The sequence below is a fragment of the Eriocheir sinensis genome, chromosome 45 (assembly GCF_024679095.1).
Source record: "Eriocheir sinensis breed Jianghai 21 chromosome 45, ASM2467909v1, whole genome shotgun sequence".
Taxonomy (NCBI): domain Eukaryota; kingdom Metazoa; phylum Arthropoda; class Malacostraca; order Decapoda; family Varunidae; genus Eriocheir; species Eriocheir sinensis.
Window position 1 is genome coordinate 2,287,394 of NC_066553.1, and position 24,611 is coordinate 2,312,004.

The window sequence follows — 24,611 nt, forward strand, 5'->3', positions numbered from 1 at the left end:
AATACATTTTAGGGACACTCAAATTTGTTTCTTTTAAAACCAAATACTCGCAGTATTTCTCCGGAGGGTCTTTTAAGTATTATGGACTTGGTATAGTTTTTAAGGCCAGAAGGTACCCAAATACAGTGGCTTTTTCTGGATTATTTATTAAAATATAGAGAGAGAGAGAGAGAGAGAGAGAGAGAGAGAGAGAGAGAGAGAGAGAGAGAGGGTATAGTTTTTAAGGCCAGAAGGTACCCAAATACAGTGGCTTTTTCTGCCTTAGTAATTAAAATGTAGAGAGAGAGAGAGAGAGAGAGAGAGAGAGAGAGAGAGAGAGAGAGAGAGAGAGAGAGAGAGAGAGAGAGAGAGAGAGAGAGAGAGAGAGAGAGAGAGAGAGAGAGAGAGAGAGAGAGAGAGAGAGAGAGAGAGAGAGAGAGAGAGAGAGAGAGAGAGAGAGAGAGAGAGAGAGAGACAGAGAGAGAGAGAGAGAGAGAGAGAGAGAGAGAGAGAGAGAGAGAGAGAGAGAGAGAGAGAGAGAGAGAGAGAGAGAGAGAGAGAGAGAGAGAGAGAGAGAGAGAGAGAGAGAGAGAGAGAGAGAGAGAGAGAGAGAGAGAGAGAGAGAGAGAGAGAGAGAGAGAGAGAGAGAGAGAGAGAGAGAGAGAGAGAGAGAGAGAGAGAGAGAGAGAGAGAGAGAGAGAGAGAGAGAGAGAGAGAGAGAGAGAGAGAGAGAGAGAGAGAGAGAGAGAGAGAGAGAGAGAGAGAGAGAGAGAGAAGAACACATATTTGACAAGGCTTTCGTAGGAGTTGTGGGCATTTCCAGGGGTAGTTTTATGACCCTGGTGGTGGTTTGACCCTTTTTCTTTACCATGAACCTAAGAAAACACATATTTGACAAGGCTTTCATAGGAGTTGTGGGCATTTCCAGGGGTAGTTTTATGGCCCTGGTGGTAGTTTGACCCTTTTTCTTTACCGTGAACCTAAGAAAACACATATTTGACAAGGCTTTCGTAGGAGTTGTGGGCATTTCCAGGGGTAGTTTTATGACCCTGGTGGTAGTTTTCTGACCTTTTTTACTTTATGAACCTAAGAAAACACATATTTGACAAGGCTTTCGTAGGAGTTGTGGGCATTTCCAGGGGTAGTTTTATGACCCTGGTGGTAGTGTGAGTCTTCTTCTGTACCATGAACCTGAAGAAACACATAATTGACAAGGCTTTCGTAGGAGTTGTGGGCATTTCCAGGGGTAGTTTTATGACCCTGGTGGTAGTGTGAGTCTTCTTCTGTACCATGAACCTGAAGAAACACATAATTGACAAGGCTTTCATAGGAGTTGTGGGCATTTCCAGGGGTAGTTTTATGACCCTGGTGGTAGTGTGAGTCTTCTTCTGTACCATGAACCTGAAGTAACACTCATTAGAAGACGACTGACCCCCTCTTTGACCTTTAGAAATAGGAGAAGTGAGTGTCTTATAATCCCAACCTTAATGATCCTGCATGAGATTGGGATAATGATATTGTAGTCTATTGTAGATGAGGCTGATAATACAGGTAGTCTTCACATTACAACGTATGCTACTTGCGACTACTCACAGTTACAACCAGGGACTGGACTCGTCAAACCACTTATGAGACCTGTCGTTGCAAAGTCTTCTGGTGACTGTCCACTCACAACACTCCTTGAGTTTAGGCAGCTCCGATGGTGATGAATCAAGTCACAGCCTGGCCGTCATTTAATTCATCGCCACAGGAGCCGCCTAAGGATCAAGAGAGTTCACAGTGGACAGGGTTACCAGAAGACTTAGCAACAAAAGGTCTCATAAGTTTGATGAATCTGACTCCAGGCCAATAATAATTATTAAGAATACTTGGTTAGAAAATGAGCTGACATTTCAGATATTCCGCTGTGGGTAGAACAGCTGATTATTTACAAAGTGTTCCCTCGCCTACTACCCCCCTACCCTGTGTACTGGCCTTACCTGGGAACGGACAGAGCTTTTACTTGCCTAGCAGTATAGGAGTTCTCTAGTGTGGGTGACAGATGAACAAAGTAAACAATTTAACCCTCAGGGGATTTTTTTTTACAAGGGAGGCAGCTCAGTGGCAAGAAGCAAAGACTGGAACAAAAAGGTGCGCTAATCGTTGCTCCAGTGAAAGAACACAGAATGAGGAGGCCAAAAGAAAGGTGTCATGATACTCTCTTCTTGATTCTGGTTAATGACTGCCTGTATTAACGTGCCAATATCTCTTCTGATTAATCAGCAAACTAACAATTTCAGTTGGTTCAAGGTAGATACCACAGAGTGCGGTAGGTAGATATACTACACCCACCCCCTTCAAAAAAAAAGAAAGCGACAAACTTACAAAAATATTAGTGAAAACTTGAGCTTCGAATGATTTTTCCCTTTAGACGAGGCAAATTATTAAAGACAAGTACAACTGACTTCTTTCTCACCATTATTCCACATTCACTAATTCTCAATAATCTGCAAGTTCTTCCTCCTCGGAGCGACTTCGTGCCGAACCAGCGGCTACTTTATGGAACTGAATCAAGGCCTGTCACAATAATTTCTTCTTCTTCTTCTTCTTCTTCTTCTTCTTCTTCTTCTTCTTCTTTCCACGTTTTCCTCCATCTCAAATATCAGTTTCTCTACTTAACTTCTCGATCTTTCCCCTCCTCCTCCTCCTCCTCTTCTTCCTCCTCTTATAGCTTCATGAATGCCAAGTCCGACTTTTGTATATGGGCACGTGGCGCGCTTCCTGGACGTCGATCAGTCCTCCTTCAAAGTGTTGTTTCTGTACGCGACAACCCTGAGCGGAGGAGACCAAGCTAGGGGACGCCCACGTAACTCATGACTGGGAAAAGTCGATCGATCCTGCCGGGAGGAACTTGGGACGGACAGGGCTCCTGATAGGGAGGTTGCTCGGGGGTACCGTCGGGACGCGGCAAGTGAGTGCGCAGCGGCGCGCCTCTGGGCGTATGCTTCCCGTTATTAGTTAATTGGATCCCTCTCCCACCATAATTCTCTATCCCTCCTGCCCTATTGGATTTTCTAAGAAAGTAAAGGAGGAAAACATGGCTATTGGCTACGCACGTAAAAGATAAGCTTCAAATCTATGTCAAGCCGAAACATCCTGACACACGCGCTGACGTCAGGAGGGGGGAGGGGGGATGAGGTGGCGGGAAGGAAGGAAGCGTCACTTATCAACTCAAATCCCTTTAATCCCTCGCTACAGTAACCAAGCCAGCAGCGATAACCCGTCGAGGAGGGTGAATATAAGTGAGTGGCGGCAGGGAGGCGGACTTGTATCTCCCCTTCGTCCCTTCACGCCAGTAAGTCACGATGGCTCTCCCTCGCCCGCTCACCGCCCTGTTGCTCCTGCTGGCGTGCGCTCTAGCCTCGGCCCAAGGTTAGTCATGTAGTAAAGGTAAAGTTGAGGCATACACTTACGCTGCCCCAAGCCTCGGTGCTCATCTCCGTCACCTTGGTCTAGTTACAACAGCTCCTATTCGACCTCTCTACACTAACGATTCATTCCATTTTCTGTTTTTGTATTTTTTCTTTTTTACAACAAAGGAGACAGCTCAAGGGCACACAAAACGGAAACAATAAAAAAAGCCCGCTACTCGCTGCTCCTAAAAAAATGAATCCATAGAGGTACACACAAAGTACCAGTTTCTTGTGTAAATTATCCGTTTTTCTTTATCAGCAGAGAAGGCAGCTCGGTCAAAAATAAAAGAAAATGGTTTGTAATGTGCATCTGTCTTTCTGCTGCCGATGACACGCACACATAATCATTTCTTGGGCTAACTTAGGGCCGCTTTCATAGCCGTTTTGTCTGTCTTGATCGTTACCAATGGCGGCGATCGACGCTATAGTTTTCCACGCGAAACTGGCCTATGGGGTAGTGGCGGCTGCAGAGGAAGCGAGAGGTGTTGAGAGTGTGTGGTAAGGTGCGTGGCTAGGCTAACCCCGCAGCCGCCACTACCCCATCGGCCAGTTTTACGTGGAAATACTATAGCGTCGATCGCCGCCATTGGTAACGATCAAAACAAACAAAACGATTGGGAAAGCGGCCCTAAGCTACGCAACCTTGGAAACCGAAGAACGTGAACAGCTGGATAGTATGAGTTTTTGTTAGATTACCTGACTTACTTGTAGTATTTGATAGTGGTGGGAGAGGAGAGTAAGGAAGGGAGAGAGGATTGAAGGGAAAGTATATACCTACGTACCCGTTCCAGCACCCCTTTCACATACACACACACACACACACACACACACCTGTAATAATGTTGTGCTGACTCACCCCCCGTCAGGAAGTAGCTGCCCCGAGCCCTTCTCCCTGATGGGCTCTCGCTGCGTGTTCGTCACCCACAACTCCGACGCCTCAGGCAGCCCCGCCGTCAGCTGGTTCGAGGCCCGCATGCTGTGTGCCGAGAAGGTCGACGGCACCAGCTGGACCGCCGACCTCGTCTCCAACTACAACGCGTCCTTCCAGAGGCTCCTGACCAAGCACATCAAGGCCTACCCAGGTGACGCGGCGCCTCTTTCACACCTGTGGGGGGAATGACTTTTTTTTTTTTTTTTTGCTCTGGGAATATATAGGAAAAGCGAATAGATAGCAATTATGAGAAGTTAGTTAGCACCAAGTTGGGTAGAAACGTTAAAGAAATTGCGAAGTCAGTCTCACTAAACTTATGCTTTATCGTAACGGATTGTGATGGAAAAACGAAGGTGCTTAAGAAGAACACACGTGCGCACATACAGAGAGGGTACGGCTAGGTATTTTTTCCTTTAAAAGAGCTTCAAAAGAAAAGTAAATATATTTTTGGAAGTGTTATGCATCTAGGAAGTGCAGCCAATACTCCCTACCTCTAAAACCTTTGGAAGATAACGTAAAAAATATATTGGCGCAAACGCTTGTTTTCGGAACGACTCCCTTCCCCCCCCACCCCACCCCCAAAAAAAGGAGACTAAGTGCCAGTTTTACAGTCCAATACAGGAAGTTTGTGAGCTCCCCAACCAAACACAAAATACGACGAAAATTCCTTGTTTGGCGTTGAAATAGAAAGGAGAAAATTTTAGGAAACCACACATCAGGAAATCTCTTTATTAGTACCTGGTTTTGAGTGGAAATAACGGATCATTGAGGAGAATATAGCTTGGTTTGGGCGCTTACAATGACTGTGTTGGACTATCGAACTGGCCCGAAAACTTAGAAGACGTGTGTCGCTGGCCGTCCCTGCCCCTCCCGCCACGCTGCCCCTACACACGTACACCTTCCCTTCCAGACGTGGAGCGCTACCACAACTACCACGTCGGCGCCGCGTTCGTGAAAGATGCTTGGCTATGGCTGGACGACACACCCATCAACAAAATGGATTACATGTAAGTAGGGACCAGTATTGACCTGAGGAGTGTAGGACATTTTCCCCTCCGACGTTTTCCCCCGCGGACATTTTCACCTCCGAACCCTTTCCCCCGCGGACATTTTCCCCTCCGAACCCTTTCCTCCGCGGACATTTTCCCTCTGACAAATTCCCCCGTGAACATATTTCCCCCCTCGATAAAAGTTACTCAGACTCAGACTCAAAGAAACTTGAGCGCTTAATATACAGATAAATGAGAAAGAGGGGAAAATATCCAGGGAAGAATTTGAAAGGGGGAAAAGATCCAGAGAAAATGTCAGGCATCCGTGCTTCTAACAACGCTTGCTTGGTGGAAACCCTTTAAATCACAGCTCAGGAACACACCAGCACATATGAAAGGTTACCCCCACAGTTTCAGTACTGAGGAACACACCAACACATATGAAAGGTTACCCCCACAGTTTCAGCACTCGGGAACACATCAACACATATGAAGAGTTTACCCCCACAGTTTCAGCACTCGGGAACACATCAACACATATGAAGAGTTTACCCCCACAGTTTCAGCACTCGGGAACACATCAACACAAATGAAGAGTTTACCCCCACAGTTTCAGCACTCAGGAACCCAACAACACAAAGCACATTCGTTGATCAATTGTGTCGTTAATGAAGTGACCTAACTTGCATCACTGTCTTTCAGCTGGCACATCTTTTCACCCCCGACTGGTCTTGGGGGCTTCACGACGGCCGGGGTCAGCTTCATAATGCCGAACCAGAGACTAGTGCTCGCCCCCAGCTCCTACTCGAAGTCTCAGCATTACGTGTGTGAGGCCAAGCCCGCGGCAGCCTAGAGAACACCGCCTCTGTTGATGGAGACCCCTACCGCCTCGGCTCGGCTCTTTCCCCTGGTGGTGGAGGGCGAGTCTCTGCAGTGCTTACATATACTTTCATGTTTCAAGTGTTATGCTGAGTATCCTTGGTATCTTTTTTTACAACAAAGGAGACAGCTCAAGGGCACACAAAAAAGGAGACAATAATAAAAAAAGCCCGCTACTCGCTGCTTCCCCCCCAAAAAAATGTTATGGTATGTTGTATGTATATATGATTCACACAATAAAGAGGAACAAAAGCAAGCAATCGTCCACTCATTTTACCTCATCAGGAATTTAGCTTTACGCCGTTTCCTTTCAATCCATCAACGTTATTTATTACGGAACTGCATTAACACAGTGAAATAATCCCTAATGAACATCACTCAGGGCTGGGGGATCGAATCAGGGCCTTATAAGTAGAAACCAGGTCACTCGGAAGACCCGGGTTTGATCCCCTGGCGACGGGAATCCATCAACAGAGAGGACACCCCGCATGGGATTGTAAAAGGTAAAGTTGAGGTCATGCGCTAAGCTGGGTGTGACCTCGGTGCTCATATCCGTCTAACTGGACCTTGAACTAATGGTGTGTAGGAGCCCCGGGACTTTGGGCCAGTGTGACATCAGGATTATCACTGTTTACCTCCCCCAGGTACCCATTTATCAACAACGGCTGCTCTCTCTCTCTCTCTCTCTCTCTCTCTCTCTCTCTCTCTCTCTCTCTCTCTCTCTCTCTCTCTCTCTCTCTCTCTCTCTCTCTCTCTCTCTCTCTCTCTCAGTGGAACCGTTGCTGAAACCATGTCAGGTATGTTAAAAGTTTACATTATCTAAGGATATAATATGACTTTTTAGAGATAGCAAAGTATTACGAACTTCCCTTATCCTGTAAAACTGCATTCAGGTAAGAACACACACACACACACACACACACACACACACACACACACACACCACTCCGTGGCGCAACTGGTAGAGCGCTGCGCTGCCAGGATTCACGGTCTGACAGGGCGGCGGTTCGAGCCCGCTCAGGCCGGATTCTTTCCGTTGACTAGGAGTGGTTACTGTCCCCCCTTGAGCAAGGGGGATGGGGTGTGTGGTGTGTGAGGTCCTGGCAGTACCAATAGAACGACGATAATGGGCACTTGCTCATGTCGGGAGGGTACCTGCTGGCGATTACGAGTCCAACACTTGATCAGGCCGTGGTGAATTACACACACACACACACACACACACACACACACACACACACACACACACACACACACCAGTCTCACGAGGAAATGTATATAACAACTTAGTTACAAACATTTATGGATATGGATGAATGGTAATAGAAGATATGATATTACAAAATAAATAGTATCTCACTATAGTCCTGTGCTGAGACTATAACCACGGCCACGAGGCTATAACCTGGTAAGCCTACCCTCACCTCCCCCCCCACACATACACACCCACACCGCTCCGTAGCTCAGTGGTTTAAAGCTCTGCGTTGATGGCGGAGGTTCGAGCCCGCTCAGGCCGGGCTTTTTCCGCATACAAGGAGTGGTTATTGTCTCCTCTTGAGCAAGGGGAATAGGGTGCGTCGTGTGTGAAGGTTCCGGCAGTACCCAGAGATCGACTATAATGAGCTTGCTCTTGTCGGAAGGGTACCTGCTGGATATTTGCGAATCCAACTCGTGATCAGAGAGAGGTGGGGAGGTGAGACGTCAAATACATCAGCTCTTGCGTTAGTGCTTAAAATAAATAAATAAATGAACATATAAGGAACCGGATCGCTGTAAAAAGATAATGAAAAACACTGAACTGCGGGAGGCTGACGTCACGCTCCTGATCCAAGACAAACCTAATGATCCGTGGACTGACCTCTGACCCACTTCGCAGCGCCGGAGATAAAAAAGATGAGGCAATGGCGCTCTACTTATCTCTAAAATTAATAATTGCATCATGTTTTGTGTCCCAATGCGCCGGGGTCTTCATGTAACATTACGGAAGCCATAATCAGTCATTTTTTGAGCTGTTAATATTAGTAGAAGTTGTTGAATTGTAAGTATCAGTAACTGCGTCATGTGTGTGTGTGTGTGTGTGTGTGTGTGTGTGTGTGTGTGTGTGTGTGTGTGTGTGTGTGTGTGTGTGCCAATGCGCCAGGGTCCTCATGTATCATAACGGAGGTCACAGTCATTAGTCGAAGTCCTTACAGTCAGTTGCGGCGCCATGACGATACCCCAATAACTCAGTCAACCTTACAGTCAGTCAGTTGCTGAGTTTCCTTTCGTTGACTCGTCAGGCAAAAGACAAACATAGCTCCATACAGTCATGCGTTCAGATCCTTTCATTATTTCGTCTGTTATATAACGCATCAAAACTCCTTCCAGTCAGTTGTTGAGTTCCCGCGTTCAATTCGTCTGTTAAATGATAAACAAAGCTCCTAAATGTCAGGTGTTGAGTTCCCTCGTTCAAGTCGTCTTTCAAATTATAAACAAAGCTCCTAAAAGTCAGTCGTTGAGTTCCCTCGTTCAAGTCGTCTTTCAAATTATAAACAAAGCTCCTAAAAGTCAGTTGTTGAGTTCCCTCGTTCAAGTCGTCTTTCAAATTATAAACAAAGCTCCTTCCAGTCAGTTGTTGAGTTCCCTCGTTCAAGTCATCTTTCAAATTATAAACAAAGCTCCTAAAAGTCAGGTGTTGAGTTTCCTTCGTTGTTCCGTCTGACAAATGACAAATACATCTTCTTACAGTCAGGTGTTGAGTTCCCTTGGTTGTTTCGCCTAACAATTTTTTTTACAACAAAGGAGACACCTCAAGGGCACAAAAAAAGGAAACAATAACAAAAAAGCACGCTACTCGCTGCTCATAAAAAAAAATTCAAAAGAGGTGGCCGAAAGAGAGGTCAATTTCGTGAGGAGAGGTGTCCTGATACCCAATGACAAACACAGCTTCTTACAGTCAGGTTTTGAGTTCCCTTCGTTGTTCCGTCTGACAAATGACAAATTGAACTTCTTAGTCAGTTTTCGAGTTGTTTTTGTTGATTCATCGGGCCTGTGACGAAGCAAAACCCCTTACAGTTAGTCTTCCAGCACTCTTTGTTACTTTGTCTGGCATCTAACGCGACAAATCTTTTAACTTACTTCTACCATTCACTATAAGTTCGTAGTGTTTCATTTCTCACTATTACCCGAAGATTTTTTTTATATTTCTATTTCATTTTCTGTTTTACAATATCACAGCATAAGATCCTCGAAGAATTTAATAGTTGAGCTTTCTTGGTTGATTCGTCTGACATGTAACGTAATAAGCAATCAGTCAACTGTTGTTCGGCTTCCTTCGTCGAACTGTCCGGGTAATGATAAACAGAATTCCTTACAGACAGGTTTTTAGTTCCCTTCGTTGAATGGTCGGGTACGTGACGCATACAGTACCGGGAAGTAGAGCGAGGGGCTTAAAGGGCTATATTTTTAAACATTCTTGTGCCCAATCTCACATATTTGACGAGGCTTTCATGAGAGTTTGGGTCATTTCCTTGGGTAGTTTTATGACCCTGGTGGTAGACTGACCCTTCTTCTTTGCCATGAACCTTAAAAAACACTCATGAAAACTAGATTGATCCCCTCTTTGACCTTTATAAATAGTTGATGTGAGAAGCGATGGTGTCTTAAAATACGGCCCTTACGTCGCTAGTTCAGAAGCCCTTGATCACAGTTTCCGAGAGGCGGGAATTAGGAAAGCATGTCTCGGGATTAGGTTATCGTGAGGACCGACTGAGAGAGCGAGAGAGACGCAGTTCCCACGTCAAGGGAGGATTAAGGGGCTATTACACTGGGCAAATTTTTCGTGGGTCTTCAGTCAAACCACGATTTCCGCTGGCGTGGTTCTCATTTGTTTCTTGTTATTGCTGCTGATGATGATGGTAATACCGTCGTCCTTCAGTGAAATCTACCGTAGCTTTGGAAGATCGTAGACACGTCAGAAAACCACGGAAATATAAGAACCATGCCAGCGGGAATCGTGGTTTGACTGAAGATCCACGGAAATATAAGAACCAAGCCAGCGGAAATCGTGGTTTGACTGAAGATCCACGGAAATATAAGAACCACGCCAGCGGAAATCGTGGTTTGACTGAAGATCCACGGAAATATAAGAACCACGCCAGCGGAAATCGTGGTTTGACTGAAGATCCACGGAAATATAAGAACCAAGCCAGCGGAATTCGTGGTTTGACTGAGGATCCACGGAAATATAAGAACCAAGCCAGCGGAATTCGTGGTTTGACTGAAGATCCACGGAAATATAAGAACCACGCCAGCGGAAATCGTGGTTTGACTGAAGATCCACGGAAAATTTGCCCAGTGTAATAGCCCCTTTAATCGGGTTGTGGAGTGGACTGTTCCATCATTTATGTTTGTGAAGAATGAACGTTTGTCAATTTGCTTAAGTTATCCATTCTTTCTCTTTTATTTTTAGTCCTAGCTCTGCCGCAACAGTACACAGGGTCACGGAGGCCGAAGATGACGACAAAAAAACTTAATAAATCTGAAGTTGTGTATTAGATTTCACGTTAACTAAGCTTCTCAAACTCAAATCTAGCATACATACATATATTGATACATATACATATACATCTTAATACATATAACTTCTCCTTCTCTTTCGGCCACTCCTCTCCAATCTTTTTAGGGGCAGTAAGTAGCGGGCTTTTTTTTTTTTTTTCATTATTGTTTTTATTTTTAAGCCCTTGATCTGTCTCCTGACGCTCCCCCCCCCCCCCCACCCCCTGCCACAAACCCACCAAATCACTCACCTGCGTCACAATATCATGCGGAAATACCTGGGCTGATTAGGATAAAGCCTACAACGAGGGAAAGGCGATCCAAACTCCTTTAAGAACCTAACCTTACAGCCGCGGCGTCACCTTGTAATCCCTCCCTCCACCCTTATCAGCAGCCGGGAGGGTTAATCGATGACACATGTAGGATAAGAAGGTACTACCAGCGTTGTCATATTATCGTACTCATTTTCGTAGCTGCTGGCCGATAACTATAACAATAAGGGAACGAAAAACATCAATAGTCAACAGTTTTTGCACTAACTTTGATTTTCTCACGTTACTCGTGTAGGTACGAGAGTTTGAGGCATAAAAAATGATAGATACGATATGTGGTTAATACGATAATTCGGCAACGCTGGGTACTACCGTGCGTGTGTATATAAGCCCCGGTCCGCCTCGCTGTTCCTAGTCAGTCACTCTCGCTCTTACGATACATACACACTCACGCTCACGCTCCCACGATGGGCTTCAAGGTTCACGTGGCTTTCCTTCTTTTCGCGGCGTTCCTCGGGGCCTCGGCTTACGGTGAGTGACTCTCCTCTCTCCCTCCCAACGAAGGAGTGGATTGACACTAATCAAGCACGAGGCAGCAAGGACCATGAACTACTGTTAAATTAATACAGGTAGTCCTCGAGCTAAAAGAGTGACGAATCATTTCCGTTATTTGATGTGAGGTGTGGCGTCAATACTGGTGAGTCTGATATGAAAGGAACTGGAGAAAGAGTTGAAACAGTGAGGAGTTGAGTTATCTGAAGAGGAGTTGCATTAGTGCTGGTGAGTTTGATATTAAAGAAACTAAGAAAAAAAGGAAAAATAAGAGGTAAGTCTGATATAAAAGTGACTGGGAAAAAGAGTTGAAACAGTGAGGAGTTGAGTTATTTGAAGAGGAGTTGCGTTAATACTGGTGAGTTTGATATTAAAGAAACTATGAAGGGCGGGAAGCAGAAAAAGGAAAAATAAAAGGTAAGTCTGATATAAAAGGAACTGGGAAAAAGAGCTGAAACAGTGACGAGTTAATTCATATGAAGAGAGGCGTTGCGATAGAGCTGATAAGTTTGATATTAAGGAACCCTCGTGTATACGGATTGACTGCCTGTGGTTTGAATGATATATTTCAAGGTTTAAATAGGAAGATTAACAGATAACGGAACGCTTACTGAATGCTTCATTAATGGGGGTTAACATGATAGTGTCGGTTTTGGCTTGTATTTTCTGTCAGTTTTAGGGATATCGAAGTACGTGATCCTAGAGCCACAGAAAAGGAGAGTTTGACTAATTTCATCATAGGCGTCATGTTTATACCAAAAGATCATCGCGGAATTCAAGTTGATGCTGATACAAGTGTTTTTTTATGTGTTTTAGGTAGCGTCAGGATCTCGGAGAATTACCTAGACTCCTAGAACAGTAAGAAACACTATTGTATCATCATCAGTTTGAATTTCGCGCTGCTCTTTACGTAACAAGGCACCTGTGATGAAGTTGGCCAAACTCTCATGTTCTATGGCTCTGCGTGATCCTAAACGTGATGTGATCATCGGCTATACTTCATAAACGTGCTTCAAATTGCCTACTAACGTTTTTCTCTGCCCCAAGACCACCTGGAGCAGGAACACTGTCTTTAACTAGCTTTGGGGTGTCTATCAACATATTCACTGCCCCCAGACCGCATGAAGCAAGGGAACTGTCTGTAACTAGCTCCGGATTGCTTATCAATGTTTTTCACTGCCCTCAGATCGCCTGGAGCAAGGGGACTGTCCGAATGAGTTCCTGTCGTATCCTGGGGGCCGGTGTCTGCACGTGTCCACCGCCTACGTGAGCGGGGACCCCAAGGTGTACCAGTGGGAGCCAGCGCGGGAGGCGTGTCTCAACATGACCACGGAGGGCTGGACCGTCGACCTCGCCTTCTCCCTGGACGAGGAAGTGATGCAGCGGTTCAGCGAGTTCATCGTCAACGAAGTGCCAAGTGAGCCGGGTTGTATAAGGGTTTTCTTCTTTTTCTTTTTCTTGTCTGATTTATATTTGATTTCTATAGCGGGTTGTTGTCTTTCTGCCAGTTTTCAAGGGAGAACGGGCGGCCCTTCAAAACAAGCAATGTAGCACTGAAGGCGATATAGTAGACTACCTATCAAGTAATGCACACTTTCCGTCATTATTTCCTACATAACTCATTCACATAGGCATAGTAAATAATAATCACATAGAAATATCTTCTACAGTAACTTCATACAGGTAGGAATCATTGTATTTAGGAATAAGTTTTGTATCCTTGGCTTGGAGGGATGGGCGTGTACGCTCGGCGGTACAGCGGGTGACGGCCAGCGCGGCAGCCGACGCGCCCGTTCCTCCTTATTCCTTAATTAATACAATGATTCCTACCTGTATAAAGTTACTGTAGAAGACACTTTTTGTGACTATATTTACTACGTGTTATTCGTGGGCGCCGAGAGGGACACGCCATCACGAAGAATTTCACACCATATTCCTGTTTTTCCCAGCGTTTGTTTACATGAATTCGAGCTTGAACTTGACCCTGATGTCGAAGGCGTTTTTTTATTTCATTAGTGTACAGTGACTTTAGCTTAGGTTATGTGTGTGTCTGCCAATCTGTCTATCGGTTCCTCCTTCGCCAGGCATGAAGTACTACGTGTTCTTCGTGGGCGCCGAGAGAGACACGCCATCGGGCCATTGGGAGTGGGTGGACGGCCAGCTTGTTGACCCTCTCTCCTACGTGTGAGTGTGCCTAACCAAACCTAACTTAAACTAGCTTAACTAACCTAATAACCAAACCAAGCCTAACCTTAACTATTAACCTAATCTAAACTTGCCTACCCTAAACTAGCTTAATCTAACCTAACCTCACCTAAACTAGCCTAATCTAACCTAATAATCAAACCAAGCCTAACCTTAACTATTAACCTAACCTAAACTTGCCTACCCTAAACTAGCCTAATCTAACCTAACCTCACCTCACCTAAACTAGCCTAATCTAATAACCAAACCAAGCCTAACCTTAACCATTAACCTAACCTAAACTTGCCTACCTTAAACTAGCCTAATCTAACCTAACCTCACCTAAACTAGCTTAACTAACCTACTAACCAAACCAAGCCTAACCTTAACTATTAACCTAACCTAAACTAGCCTAATCTAACCTAACCTCACCTAAACTAGCTTAACTAACCTACTAACCAAACCAAACCTAACCTTAACTATTAACCTAATCTAAACTAGCCTAATCTAACCTAACCTCACTTAAACTAGCCTAGTCTAAGATAACCAAACTTAGCCTAACCTACCTATTAACCTAACCTAAACTTGCCTACCTTAAACTAGCCTAATATAACCTAACCTCACCTAAACTAGCTTAACTAACCTACTAACCAAACCAAACCTAACCTTAACTATTAACCTAACCTAAACTAGCCTAATCTAACCTAACCTCACCTAAACTAGCCTAATGTAACCTAATAACCAAACCAAGCCTAACCTTAACCATTAACCTAACCTAAACTTGCCTACCCTAAACTAGCCTAATCTAACCTAACCTCACCTAAACTAGCCTAATATAACCTAACCTCACCTAATCTAAGCTAACCAAACTCAGCCTAACCTACCTATTAACCTAACCTAAACTTGCCTACCCTAAACTAGCCTAATCTAACCTAACCTCACCTAAACTAGCCTAATATAACCTAACCTCACCTAATCTAAGCTAACCAAACTCAGCCTAACCTACCTATTAACCTAACCTAAACTTGCCTACCCTAACATAACCTCCTCAGGTGGAACATCAACCAACCCTCCAGCAGTCAGGACGCCTACGTGAAGACGATGCTGGTCCCCTCCGGCGCCCACAACCGCTTTTACATGATTGCGATCAGGGCGGTTGAGAGAGGCCCTTCCTTCCTCTGTGAGGCCGCCCCCAAGTGTGACTAGAGTCGTCTGCAACGTTGCCAGATTGTCGTACTCTGCCTCTTAAGTTTGCCGATTTCCGACCCAAAAACTGCCTTCATATATGGTTATCGTTTAAATGGTTAACTATTGGTGCTTCTTGGCAACAGTTATGGGCCAGAAACCGGTAAATACGCGGCTCTGAGTACGATAATCTGGCAACGGTGGTCCTCTGTGGCATCTGAAACTAGCATAATGTAGCCTAACCTAACCTAAACTAGTCTAATAAAACCTAAGCTAACCTAAACTAGCCTATCCAGACCAAACCTAACCTTACCTAAACTAGCCTAACCAGACCTAACCTTATCTAAACTAGCCTAACAAGACCTAACCTAACCTTACCTAAACTAGCCTAACCAGACCTAACCTAACCTTACCTAAACTAGCCTAACCAGACCTAACCTAAACTAGCCTAACCAGACCTAACCCAACCTTACCTAAACTAGCCTAACCAGACCTAACCTAACCTTACCTAAACTAGCCTAACCAGACCTAACCTAACCTTACCTAAACTAGCCTAACCAGACCTAACCTAACCTTAGATGAATAAAGTCTACTACCACCTGCTGCTTTTGTATTTTGTATCCGCCAGTGTTCCATAAGAGGTGTTTGTTACTGCCTCACAATGACCAGTGTTTTCAGACGTTTTCGGCCCTCACAGCATATACTTCCAAAGGACACAAAGGAGGTTAGGAGTTTCATGCATGTTTTTCACGATGCAGAGGCCTTGTCAGACTCCCCAGGGACGAATTAAAGGAGGTTGATAGCACTCCCTCGGTTACCCCAAAGCTATAGTTGTTTCTGTGTGGTGGTTAAAGGTATAGGCTATGTATCCACTATAAGTTTAACAATCAAAGAAAACGATAATTCAGTCCAAGGCAATGGTAAACTTAGCTATTAGCCTTTCCTTCATCTTCATCATCAAACCAGTTCTTCAGACTTCTTCTACTGCCACCCACTTTTTTATTTTTAGTGTGAGGCTGTTTATCGAGTAACTCCCGGCAAACAAGTCAGAGGCTTTGTATTTATAGAAACATTATCTAAGAAAATAAACAAAATGCCAAACCACAAGGAATAACATCCCTTCACTTCCTAACGTGACCCAGAGAGGGGGTATGTTTTTAGATACGATGAGTGTTTTGATCAAGTCCCAAAAAAATGTTTATATGAAGTACTGGAAAGGTGTTTGTGAAGGAATCTCATCAAAGAAAAGTTATTGAAATTTGGGAGTAATATTCTAAGACTACCTCGATAACCAAATACTAGACGGCAGGAGACAGAAATGGCCTACAGTATAATTATGTCGGAAAGGTGTGTGTGTGGGTGTGAACGATTCTCCTGTGAAAGTTAAAACGTGGAAGTAATATCCTAAGACTTCACCTCGATAGCCAAATACCTGACGGAAGGGAAAGGAAATGGACTGAAGTATATTATGGAAAGATGTTTGTGAAGGGCTCTCACTGAAAAAGTTATTAAAATATGGCAGTAATATCCTAAGATTTTACCTCAATTACCCGATACCTGACAAAAGTAGGCACGCCGCTGTTAATATTATGTATATAGGCTTTTAAATGTCTTGAGATTTCGCCGAGACATTTAAAAATACGGGCTTCAACACTAGGGTCCTACAATTTTCCTTATTCATAGGCTTTCCCAGGCATCCAGATCTTAACTAGGCTACGATGAATAATGAAGTGCCGAGTGTTCGTTGAGCAGTAACCAAAACCATACCCTCATACAGAGATAGGAGATTCGTGGCCAGCAAAGAACATCACCCATTAAGGTAAAAGCGACAAATAATCAAAATAACTATAGTATTAGTAGTATGAGATCATCCCAACCTTAGGAACTATCACAGGCGCCGGTTAATGAGCAGAGAAATGATCCTTCTCTGCTGTACAAACAAAACAAAGCTCACATTTACCCAGGGGTCAGCATTCTCAGAGGCTTCCATCTCTCATCAACTCTTCCCAAATGCCGAAAAAGAGATTAACTGGGTTTTCATGGGGACTTTTTCACATTCATGGTACAGAAGAAGGGTCAGACTACCATCAGGGCTATTAAACTATCCATGGACACGTCCCAAACTCCTACGACAGTCTTGTTAAATATGTAAGTTTGGGCGCCAAATGCCGAAAAAGAGATTAACTTGATTTTCATGTTTTTTTTTAACATTCATGGTACAGAAGAAGAGTCAGACTACCACCAGGACCATTGTTTTCTTTTTTATGGCCTTGAACTGTCTCCTTTGCTGTAAAAAAAAAAGGACCATGTTTTCTTTTTTATGGCCTTGTAAAAAAAAAAAAAAAAAAAACTATCCATGGAAATGCCCCAAACTCCTACGACAGCCTTGTTAAATATATGAGTTTGGGTGCCGAAAATGCCCCAAACTCCTACGACAGCCTTGTTAAATATATGAGTTTGGGTGCCGAAAATGCCCCAAACTCCTACGACAGCCTTGTTAAATATATGAGTTTGGGTGCTGAAAATGCCCCAAACTCCTACGACAGCCTTGTTAAATATATGAGTTTGGGTGCTGAAAATGCCCCAAACTCCTACGACAGCCTTGTTAAATATATGAGTTTGGGTGCCGAAAATGCCCCAAACTCCTACGACAGCCTTGTTAAATATATGAGTTTGGGTGCCGAAAATGCCCCAAACTCCTACGACAGCCTTGTTAAATATATGAGTTTGGGTGCTGAAAATGCCCCAAACTCCTACGACAGCCTTGTTAAATATATGAGTTTGGGTGCTGAAAGGTTAAAGAAAACGACCCCTCAGGACCCCGCCATGACAGTGAAACACGAGAATCCCTTACCAGTGCCTCGGGGCCGTGCTGCTGTCGGGCTCTTCCCCCACTGGTCAGGACACATTGGCGGTCGTGGAGACAAGTGCCACACCGCTAATAAACACAGCAGGTCAAGGCGAGTGTGGAGGCGTGACCATTTAACCACAGCACCGCCTCCCTCGCCATGTTTTCTCTTCCACTAAGTAACAACAATGGCCGCGGTGACTACGAGCCTAACTTTTTTGTGTTGGTCTTTGCCAGGATGTTCTAACCCAGCCCCATAATACACTCCAGAAGAAGTTAATTTACATCATTTTAGGGTATCAATTGTTTTAGCATCGTGAGGTCAGTTACATTATTTTCGTCTTCTTTTCGTGAGCACAGTCATGGCTTCCTAGAACATGGAGTGAGTCATGACGTCATATACCATCAGTACATCCAGCGGTGCCAGATTGTCGTACTTAGACCATTAGATTTATCAGTTTCAGACCCAAAACTGTTATGCTCACACAAATAATGACATCTAAATGAAGCTATTGTTAAAAGTGTTCGTTATTTCCTTTTTCTGTAATAGCTATGGGTCAGAAAACGGATAATACAATGTGCCGAGTGCGACAATCTGGCACTCTGACGTCACACCATCAGTGCAACATTGCCAGATTGTCGTACTCAGTCACTTATATTTGACGATTTCCGACCCCAAAAACTTTCTCCTCCACCCCAATAACTGGATTCATAGTTTTCGTCTTTTATGGTGTTTCTTGGCAATAATTATGAGTCAGAAGCCGGAAAATACGATGCTCCGAGTACGATAATCTGGCAATACTTCATCATCATCATCATCAGTGTCGCATCAGCTGTGTTTACGTGAGGGTGTTTGCTGAACGAGGCGCTGCAACTCGGGTCATTACTCTCCCTCCCTGCACCACACCAAAGCAAAGGTAGGCTGTAAAGGTATAATTCATGGTCGTATTGTTCTCAGAAGCGTTGAAAGAGTATTAAGTGAATTTTCCGACGTGTAGGCAAGAGGACAGTAGGCTATCAGGGCGCCGGTGCGGTGTCGTCTGTCATCCTTTGTCGTGAGATATCCCATCCTGAACTTCGCATCGTGGAACCCAATCTTTACTATCACAGAGTAACTAAGTGAAGCATCTAAGTGTAAAAAGACTTACAAGGACCTAAAAAGCGATTCAAAGCGAGTTTTTTTGTCTCGTTTGTGAAGCTCCGTGACTTTCTAAAGCTGATGATCAACGTGCATAAAAAGTAAGTATTAGTCTTTGTTTTGTGTGAGTTTGAACATCGCTGGACATTTGGTAAGGCGTGGGATAGGCATAACTTGAAAAGAGGTGTAACTCGAAAAGTAGACGTTTGCGACGGAAATGAGGTACAAAATCGTGCAATTCACTACATCTATCACCAGAAAACATGAACCACATAAGAAAATCGTTGGTTGGGTGAAACTGCAAATTGTCCTAATATAGACTTTAGCGTACACTTTTAATGGCGTCAAAGTTGCATACATGAAACTGAGAAGACAGAAATAATATGAGGCGTAAGATAAACAATAAAAAAAAAAAATAGTTTGTCAGTGCTTACAAGTTTCCCAAGCACCTTCCTATCTTCGCCTCCCAAGCCCAGATGTACAGAAACAAGACTACACTCAGTATCTTTATCATCCTTTTATCCATCTCATTTTCATTTATCTCTTCCTTCCCTTTTCTTCCAAGTCCAGGTTCACCACTCACTCATATAGTACTAAAAGGAGACATATAGGAAGCAGTAGTCTAATAACAGCCTTCCTTTGTATTTGTCAGGGTTGTTTTAGGAGGAAAGAATTTGCTTTAGCTTACCATTAACAACTTAGATTCTTTTACCGCGAGAAAAGACGCGGCTCGGCAGTTGCTTCTCAGTGGCGGAGGAGGAAGATTCAGTCGCCAAGCAGACGTTTTGTGGCTATGTTGATTTTACTTACCCAAAGACGATTTCTAACGTGTACATTACTTTGCCATTTATATTCATTTTCATGTCTTTGTATTGCTTTCTATTGATCAGAAGTGTTTTTGCTGTTCTGTTCCGCGCGTTGAGGTCATAACAGACCAAGAAAACAATGAGTGAGTGAAATATGGACCTCTCCGGGAGCTATTTCTCGATAGCGACCGATCTCGTGCAACACCGGCGGTCTTTTCAACATGACTTCCCTTGCCACCGTCTCGTCGACCCCGCGTCACCTCTTTCTTCATTCCTTTTCTCTCCAGCCCTCCCATGTGTGTGTGTCACCCCCTTACCTCTCCTATGTGTGCGTATGTCAGCCCCTTACCTCTCCTATGTGTGTGTGTCATCCCCTTACCTCTCCTATGTGAGCGTATGTGTGTGTGTGTCAGCCCCTTACCTCTCCTATGTGTGTGTGTGTGTGTGTGTGTCAGCCCCCTCACCTTTACTCTGTGTAATTCACCTCTTGGTCTGCTGGAGGTCTCTTCCGCGACAGCCAGCCGTTCCCCTACGGAAGAGCACAGAGTACCGATCTTTGGGTAGGACTGAGACCACTCACACACAACACACCGCGACACTGAGGTCACAACTCCTCGCCTTACGTCGCGTACCTACTCTCTGCTAGGTGAACAGGGGCTACACGTGAAAGATAAACCCAACTTATCTTCACCCGATCGGGGAATCGAACCCCGGTCCTTCTGGTTGCGAGGCAGACGCTCTAACCACTGAGCTACCGGGCCGTGTGTGTGTGTGTGTGTGTGTCAGCCCCTTACCTTTGCTCTATCTGTGTTTGTTTGTGTGTGTGTGACGTCATTGTGTTAGGTGCCTGTGCCTGGATTCAGAACATTCCAATGACAATACTCGTGACTCAGGAATATTAATACTCGCCAGGAAGGGAAACAGAAAAACGGAGAAATACAAAACAAAACTTTATTCTCACCCAATAAAACATTTCATTAAGACAAAGTGACATTCGAGTTAAACGGAAACACATTTACATAAGTCAAATACAAGGAACTGTCGCCGCCAGCACCACCGCCGTCCTCGAGTGTGGCAACGTCGAGGTGAGAGGCAGCGGTGCCGTGAACAGTGGCGGGGGTGCCTCCAACCTCCACCAGCCGTGGCTGCGGCCTACCAGGTGAAGCAGGTCGTGGCTGCAAGGCCTGCCCGTTGTGCTGCGGCTGCGGCCAAGTAATAGGAGCAGGCTGTGGCTGCAGGGTCTGCCCGTTGTGCTGCGGCCAAGTAATAGGAGCAGGCTGTGGCTGCAGGGTCTGCCCGTTGTGCTGCGGCCAAGTAATAGGAGCAGGCTGTGGCTGCAGGGTCTGCCCGTTGTGCTGCGGCCAAGTAATAGGAGCAGGCTGTGGCTGCAGGGTCTGCCCGTTGTGCTGCGGCCAAGTAATAGGAGCAGGCTGTGGCTGCAGGGTCTGCCCGTTGTGCTGCGGCCAAGTAATAGGAGCAGGCTGTGGCTGCAGGGTCTGCCCGTTGTGCTGCGGCTGCGGAGGAGAAATGGAAGTAGCCCGCGGCCACAAGACCTGCCCGTCGTGCTGTTGCTGCGGCCAACCATATGAAGCAGGCCGTGGTTGCAAGACCTGCCCGTCGTGCTGTGGATGCGGCCAACCATATGAGGCAGGCCGTGGTTGCAAGACCTGCCCGTCGTGCTGTAGATGCGGCCAACCATATGAAGCAGGCCGCGGCTGCAAGGCTCGCCCGCTGTGCTGTGGCGGCGCAACGCCGTCACCTCTCCAGCACTTCGCCGCGCGGGGCCGCTGCTTGCTGCGGGACCTCCTGACGGGCCGAAGGCAGTCACTGACGTGGCTGGTGCTTGCGGCCACACACCGCTGCTGCCCTGACTCCCACACCACCTCCAAGCCCTCGTGCAGCTCGGGGGGCGGCCGGGGGCTCCAGGGCTGCCGCTCAGGGCCATCGTATTCGTGGCCGCCACCGTTGTCCTCGAACAGAGACAAGTCGAAGTCAAAGGCAGAGGCGAAGTGAGCACTCATCCTCGTGTCGCCAAGAAGCTCCGCCAGCTCCTGTTCTGCACTGGCCGCTTCGTTATCCTTCATCTCCACCCACGGCGTGACAGGCCGAGGCTGCAAGGCCTGCCCGCTGTGCTGTGCCTGCGGCTGACCAATAGAAACAGGCCGAGACTGTAAGGCCTGCCCGCTGTGCTGTGGCTGCGGCTGACCAATAGAAACAGGCCGAGGCTGCAAGTCCTGACCGCTATGCTGTGGCTGCGGCTGACCAATAGAAACAGGCCGAGACTGTAAGGCCTGCCCGCTGTGCTGTGGCTGCGGGTGACCAATAGAAACAGGCCAAGACTGTAAGGCCTGCCGGTTGAGCTGTGGCTGGGGCCGAGCAGCTGGGGGCTGCGAGGCTTGCCCTTTGTACTTTGACTGCCGCAGATAGCGAAGAATAGCGGCGGACCGTCGCTGCAGCATTCGTGCATTCACACCATGTTCTGGCAGAGGAAGAGGAACCTTGGCTCCAAGCTCCACCAGCCTCCGTGCTGCGGCGGCCGGGTCGTTGCGCAGTGGCTGGGGTCTACCAGTTGAAGCAGGTCGTGGCTGCAAGTCCTGCCCATTGTGCTGCGGCTGCGGAGAAGTGGAAGCAGCCTCCACCTCGGAGAAGGGACGCTTGGAGGACTGAACGGCGTCGGGGTGATCCATGACCTGAAAAGAGGGAACGTCCAGGATGAGTCACACGCAGAGCTTTGAACTGTTTGCGAAGACAAAGCAGATCTCTCCACACATGTCCTCCGTCGCACTGCGATTAATTTTATTTCGTGGTGTCATTGCCCAGTCAGATGTAGACGACCGTTCAGAATAGGAACAAGCATGACATAATACAAGCGATGAGGGACTTAATCAGGCACACGGAGGCGAAACACAGAGCCACACTCGGCTCACTCAGATATCATGTAATGCAGAGGGTGTGTGTGTGTGTGTGCTACTCCTGGTGCGGCAGTGTGTGGCTACACACTGCAAACTAAAGTGTTACTGAGCACGTCACCGAGAGTAAGGAACTATATTGTAATGGGAGGATAAGTCTTTTGTGTCTTTAAATCATAAGTATTATTAAGGTAACAAAATAACGTGAATAAAAGATGTTGGAGGAGTGCCACAGACCACTGCAGGGGGAGGAAATTATATTAGAAGAAAGCGTTGCATGATATCTGAACGGTCCTCCAGAATGATGTGGCACTGACCAGACTTATGCAACCTTCAGAATAACCACTAAACTACATACTTTGTGACCAGTGACAGCTCAGGGCACGGAGCCTTAGTAACGGACACCCTACACATCCACACCAGAACCGCCAACCAATAAACTCTGATATATATACTACTGTGTCACTGACCAGACTGATGTAACCTTCAGAATAACCACCAAACTATATATACTGTGACCAGTGACAGTTCAGGGCACGGAGCCTTAGTAACGGACACCCTACACATCCACACCAGAACCGCCAACTTTGATCTCCTTCAAGGTGTCACTGCCTTCTTACCTGGATGAACTTTTGTGAACATTAACGGCCACACATCCTCAAGGCACTGACACAGAAACACTAACATACGCAAGAACTCTACACAGACTTACCTTGTGTAAGGGAGAAGCTGGGGACCAACGCTGCACACGACCTGCTGGGGTGGACGACCAACGCAGAATGACTTCCCGTGTAAGGTACAAGCTGGGCCCTGCTGGGGACCAACGCTACACACGACCTGCTGGTGTGAACGACCAACGCAGAATGACGCTCCTCTCAGGGTTGGATCAACCTACCTCTCCATCGCCGGGGCCTCCCCCGCCTCTCCCATTGGTCAGTCTTCTCGCTCGACTCCTGCCATTGGTCGCCCGCAGCTGAGGCTGCACCGCATTGGGGGAGTTGGGGGGGGAGGTATCTAACACGGCTGAACCAGGTCACGTAGTGGGGAGTCAGATCACTCCCCTCCCCTCCCCTGCCCTGCGGGTAACAGGTGGGGGTTCAAAGGGCTTGGAAGAGGCCTTTCCGCGAGAAACCTCTCATTCAGGGTGAAATTGTTACGCTAGCTCTTAATTACAAGTTGTTCAATAACCCGACAAGCCAGGGCGGGTTTTGTTCACTTCAAAATGTTGTAAGAGTGTTGTACAGAACGGCCCATACATAGAAACAAGGAGAAGGCGGCCCCTGGGAGGGCGGGGCAGGGTGACCTGACTACTGCACCAGGCAGGGGGGTCAGATCACTGCCCTTCCCTCCACTCCCTCCTTTTCGTGAAGGACTTTCTCACTCAAGGTGAAATTGTTACCTTACCTTACCTTACGAACCTTACGGAAATACTGGACGCAGGCCTACTAGGCCTCTATATCCAGATCCTCTGTGTCGTCACTGTTTAAACTTATACTACGGTGGTGGGCACTGGTGGTTATTAATTTCTCCTCCCAATTGTACTTGATTGGTTGATCCGCCCAAAACTACGCTCATATTTACCCGTTCCTTAATAACCCGACAAGCCAGGGCGGGTTTTGTTCACTTCAGGGCGGTCACCCCGCCTATCTGAGCTTAATGAAGCAGCAATAGAAAAGACTGAGGGGAGGTTTGTCGTTAGGTTTTTCGATATGTCCCCCAGATAATAATACCCCCTTAAGTAGGCACTCTTCATTCCTCCCTCCCGCGTAATTACTCCACATCACTCCTTCCCAATGTCCCCCAGATAATAATATCCCCCGAAAGTATTTTCAGTACCCCCACTCCCTTCCCTCATAATCACTCCCCAATGTCCCACAGATAGGAAATTACCCAAAAGTACTGTTCACTACTCTCACTCACACCATATCATAGCGTGTCACTCCTCACACTC

General features: G+C 46.2%; 4 protein-coding genes, 1 long non-coding RNA gene and 1 other non-coding gene across 6 annotated transcripts in view; 3 read left to right on the forward strand and 3 right to left on the reverse strand.

Annotated features, from left to right (window-relative positions):
- The first annotated feature begins 3,235 nt into the window (after window positions 1-3,235).
- LOC126980859 (uncharacterized) lies at window positions 3,236-6,486 on the forward strand. Its single transcript, XM_050831183.1, has 4 exons — window positions 3,236-3,390; window positions 4,298-4,513; window positions 5,273-5,369; window positions 6,054-6,486. Exons 1-4 carry the CDS (start codon window positions 3,324-3,326, stop codon window positions 6,202-6,204), a joined length of 531 nt encoding a protein of 176 aa, XP_050687140.1. The 5' UTR covers window positions 3,236-3,323; the 3' UTR covers window positions 6,205-6,486.
- Window positions 6,487-11,432: 4,946 nt separating this feature from the next.
- LOC126980858 (uncharacterized) lies at window positions 11,433-15,562 on the forward strand. The gene is made up of 4 exons (XM_050831182.1): window positions 11,433-11,569; window positions 12,777-13,007; window positions 13,675-13,774; window positions 14,827-15,562. Exons 1-4 carry the CDS (start codon window positions 11,506-11,508, stop codon window positions 14,978-14,980), a joined length of 549 nt encoding a protein of 182 aa, XP_050687139.1. The 5' UTR covers window positions 11,433-11,505; the 3' UTR covers window positions 14,981-15,562.
- On the reverse strand, window positions 15,236-16,167 carry LOC126980860 (uncharacterized). The gene is made up of 2 exons (XR_007733628.1): window positions 15,323-16,167; window positions 15,236-15,292 (listed from the first exon to the last, which is right to left on the reverse strand). It is a non-coding gene; the product is annotated as an uncharacterized LOC126980860 (long non-coding RNA).
- Window positions 16,168-18,638: 2,471 nt separating this feature from the next.
- Window positions 18,639-24,611, forward strand: part of LOC126980862 (ADP-ribose pyrophosphatase, mitochondrial-like) — a 32,698-nt gene continuing 26,725 nt past the window's right edge. Inside the window, exon 1 of the mRNA XM_050831188.1 lies at window positions 18,639-18,724. The gene's annotated coding sequence lies outside the window, so the exon portion shown is untranslated. The remainder of the gene's footprint in view (window positions 18,725-24,611) is intronic.
- Window positions 20,218-22,438, reverse strand: LOC126980786 (uncharacterized). Its single transcript, XM_050831069.1, has 2 exons — window positions 20,771-22,438; window positions 20,218-20,280 (listed from the first exon to the last, which is right to left on the reverse strand). Exons 1-2 carry the CDS (start codon window positions 22,436-22,438, stop codon window positions 20,218-20,220), a joined length of 1,731 nt encoding a protein of 576 aa, XP_050687026.1.
- Window positions 20,439-20,512, reverse strand: Trnaa-cgc (transfer RNA alanine (anticodon CGC)). The gene has a single exon. It is a non-coding gene; the product is annotated as a tRNA-Ala (tRNA).

Bases quoted from the DNA above. Each gene is read 5' to 3' on its own strand.
- LOC126980859 (XM_050831183.1), top strand. From the start codon at position 3,324: ATGGCTCTCCCTCGCCCGCTCACCGCCCTGTTGCTCCTGCTGGCGTGC. The intron at 4,514-5,272 runs GTGACGCGGCGC...CTTCCCTTCCAG, and splicing joins GCACATCAAGGCCTACCCAG to ACGTGGAGCGCTACCACAAC. The intron at 5,370-6,053 runs GTAAGTAGGGAC...ACTGTCTTTCAG, and splicing joins ATCAACAAAATGGATTACAT to CTGGCACATCTTTTCACCCC.
- LOC126980858 (XM_050831182.1), top strand. From the start codon at position 11,506: ATGGGCTTCAAGGTTCACGTGGCTTTCCTTCTTTTCGCGGCGTTCCTC. The intron at 11,570-12,776 runs GTGAGTGACTCT...CACTGCCCTCAG, and splicing joins CCTCGGGGCCTCGGCTTACG to ATCGCCTGGAGCAAGGGGAC. The intron at 13,008-13,674 runs GTGAGCCGGGTT...CTCCTTCGCCAG, and splicing joins CATCGTCAACGAAGTGCCAA to GCATGAAGTACTACGTGTTC.
- LOC126980786 (XM_050831069.1), bottom strand. From the start codon at position 22,438: ATGGATCACCCCGACGCCGTTCAGTCCTCCAAGCGTCCCTTCTCCGAG. The intron at 20,281-20,770 runs GTAAATGTGTTT...GCTCTTCCGTAG, and splicing joins GTTCCTTGTATTTGACTTAT to GGGAACGGCTGGCTGTCGCG.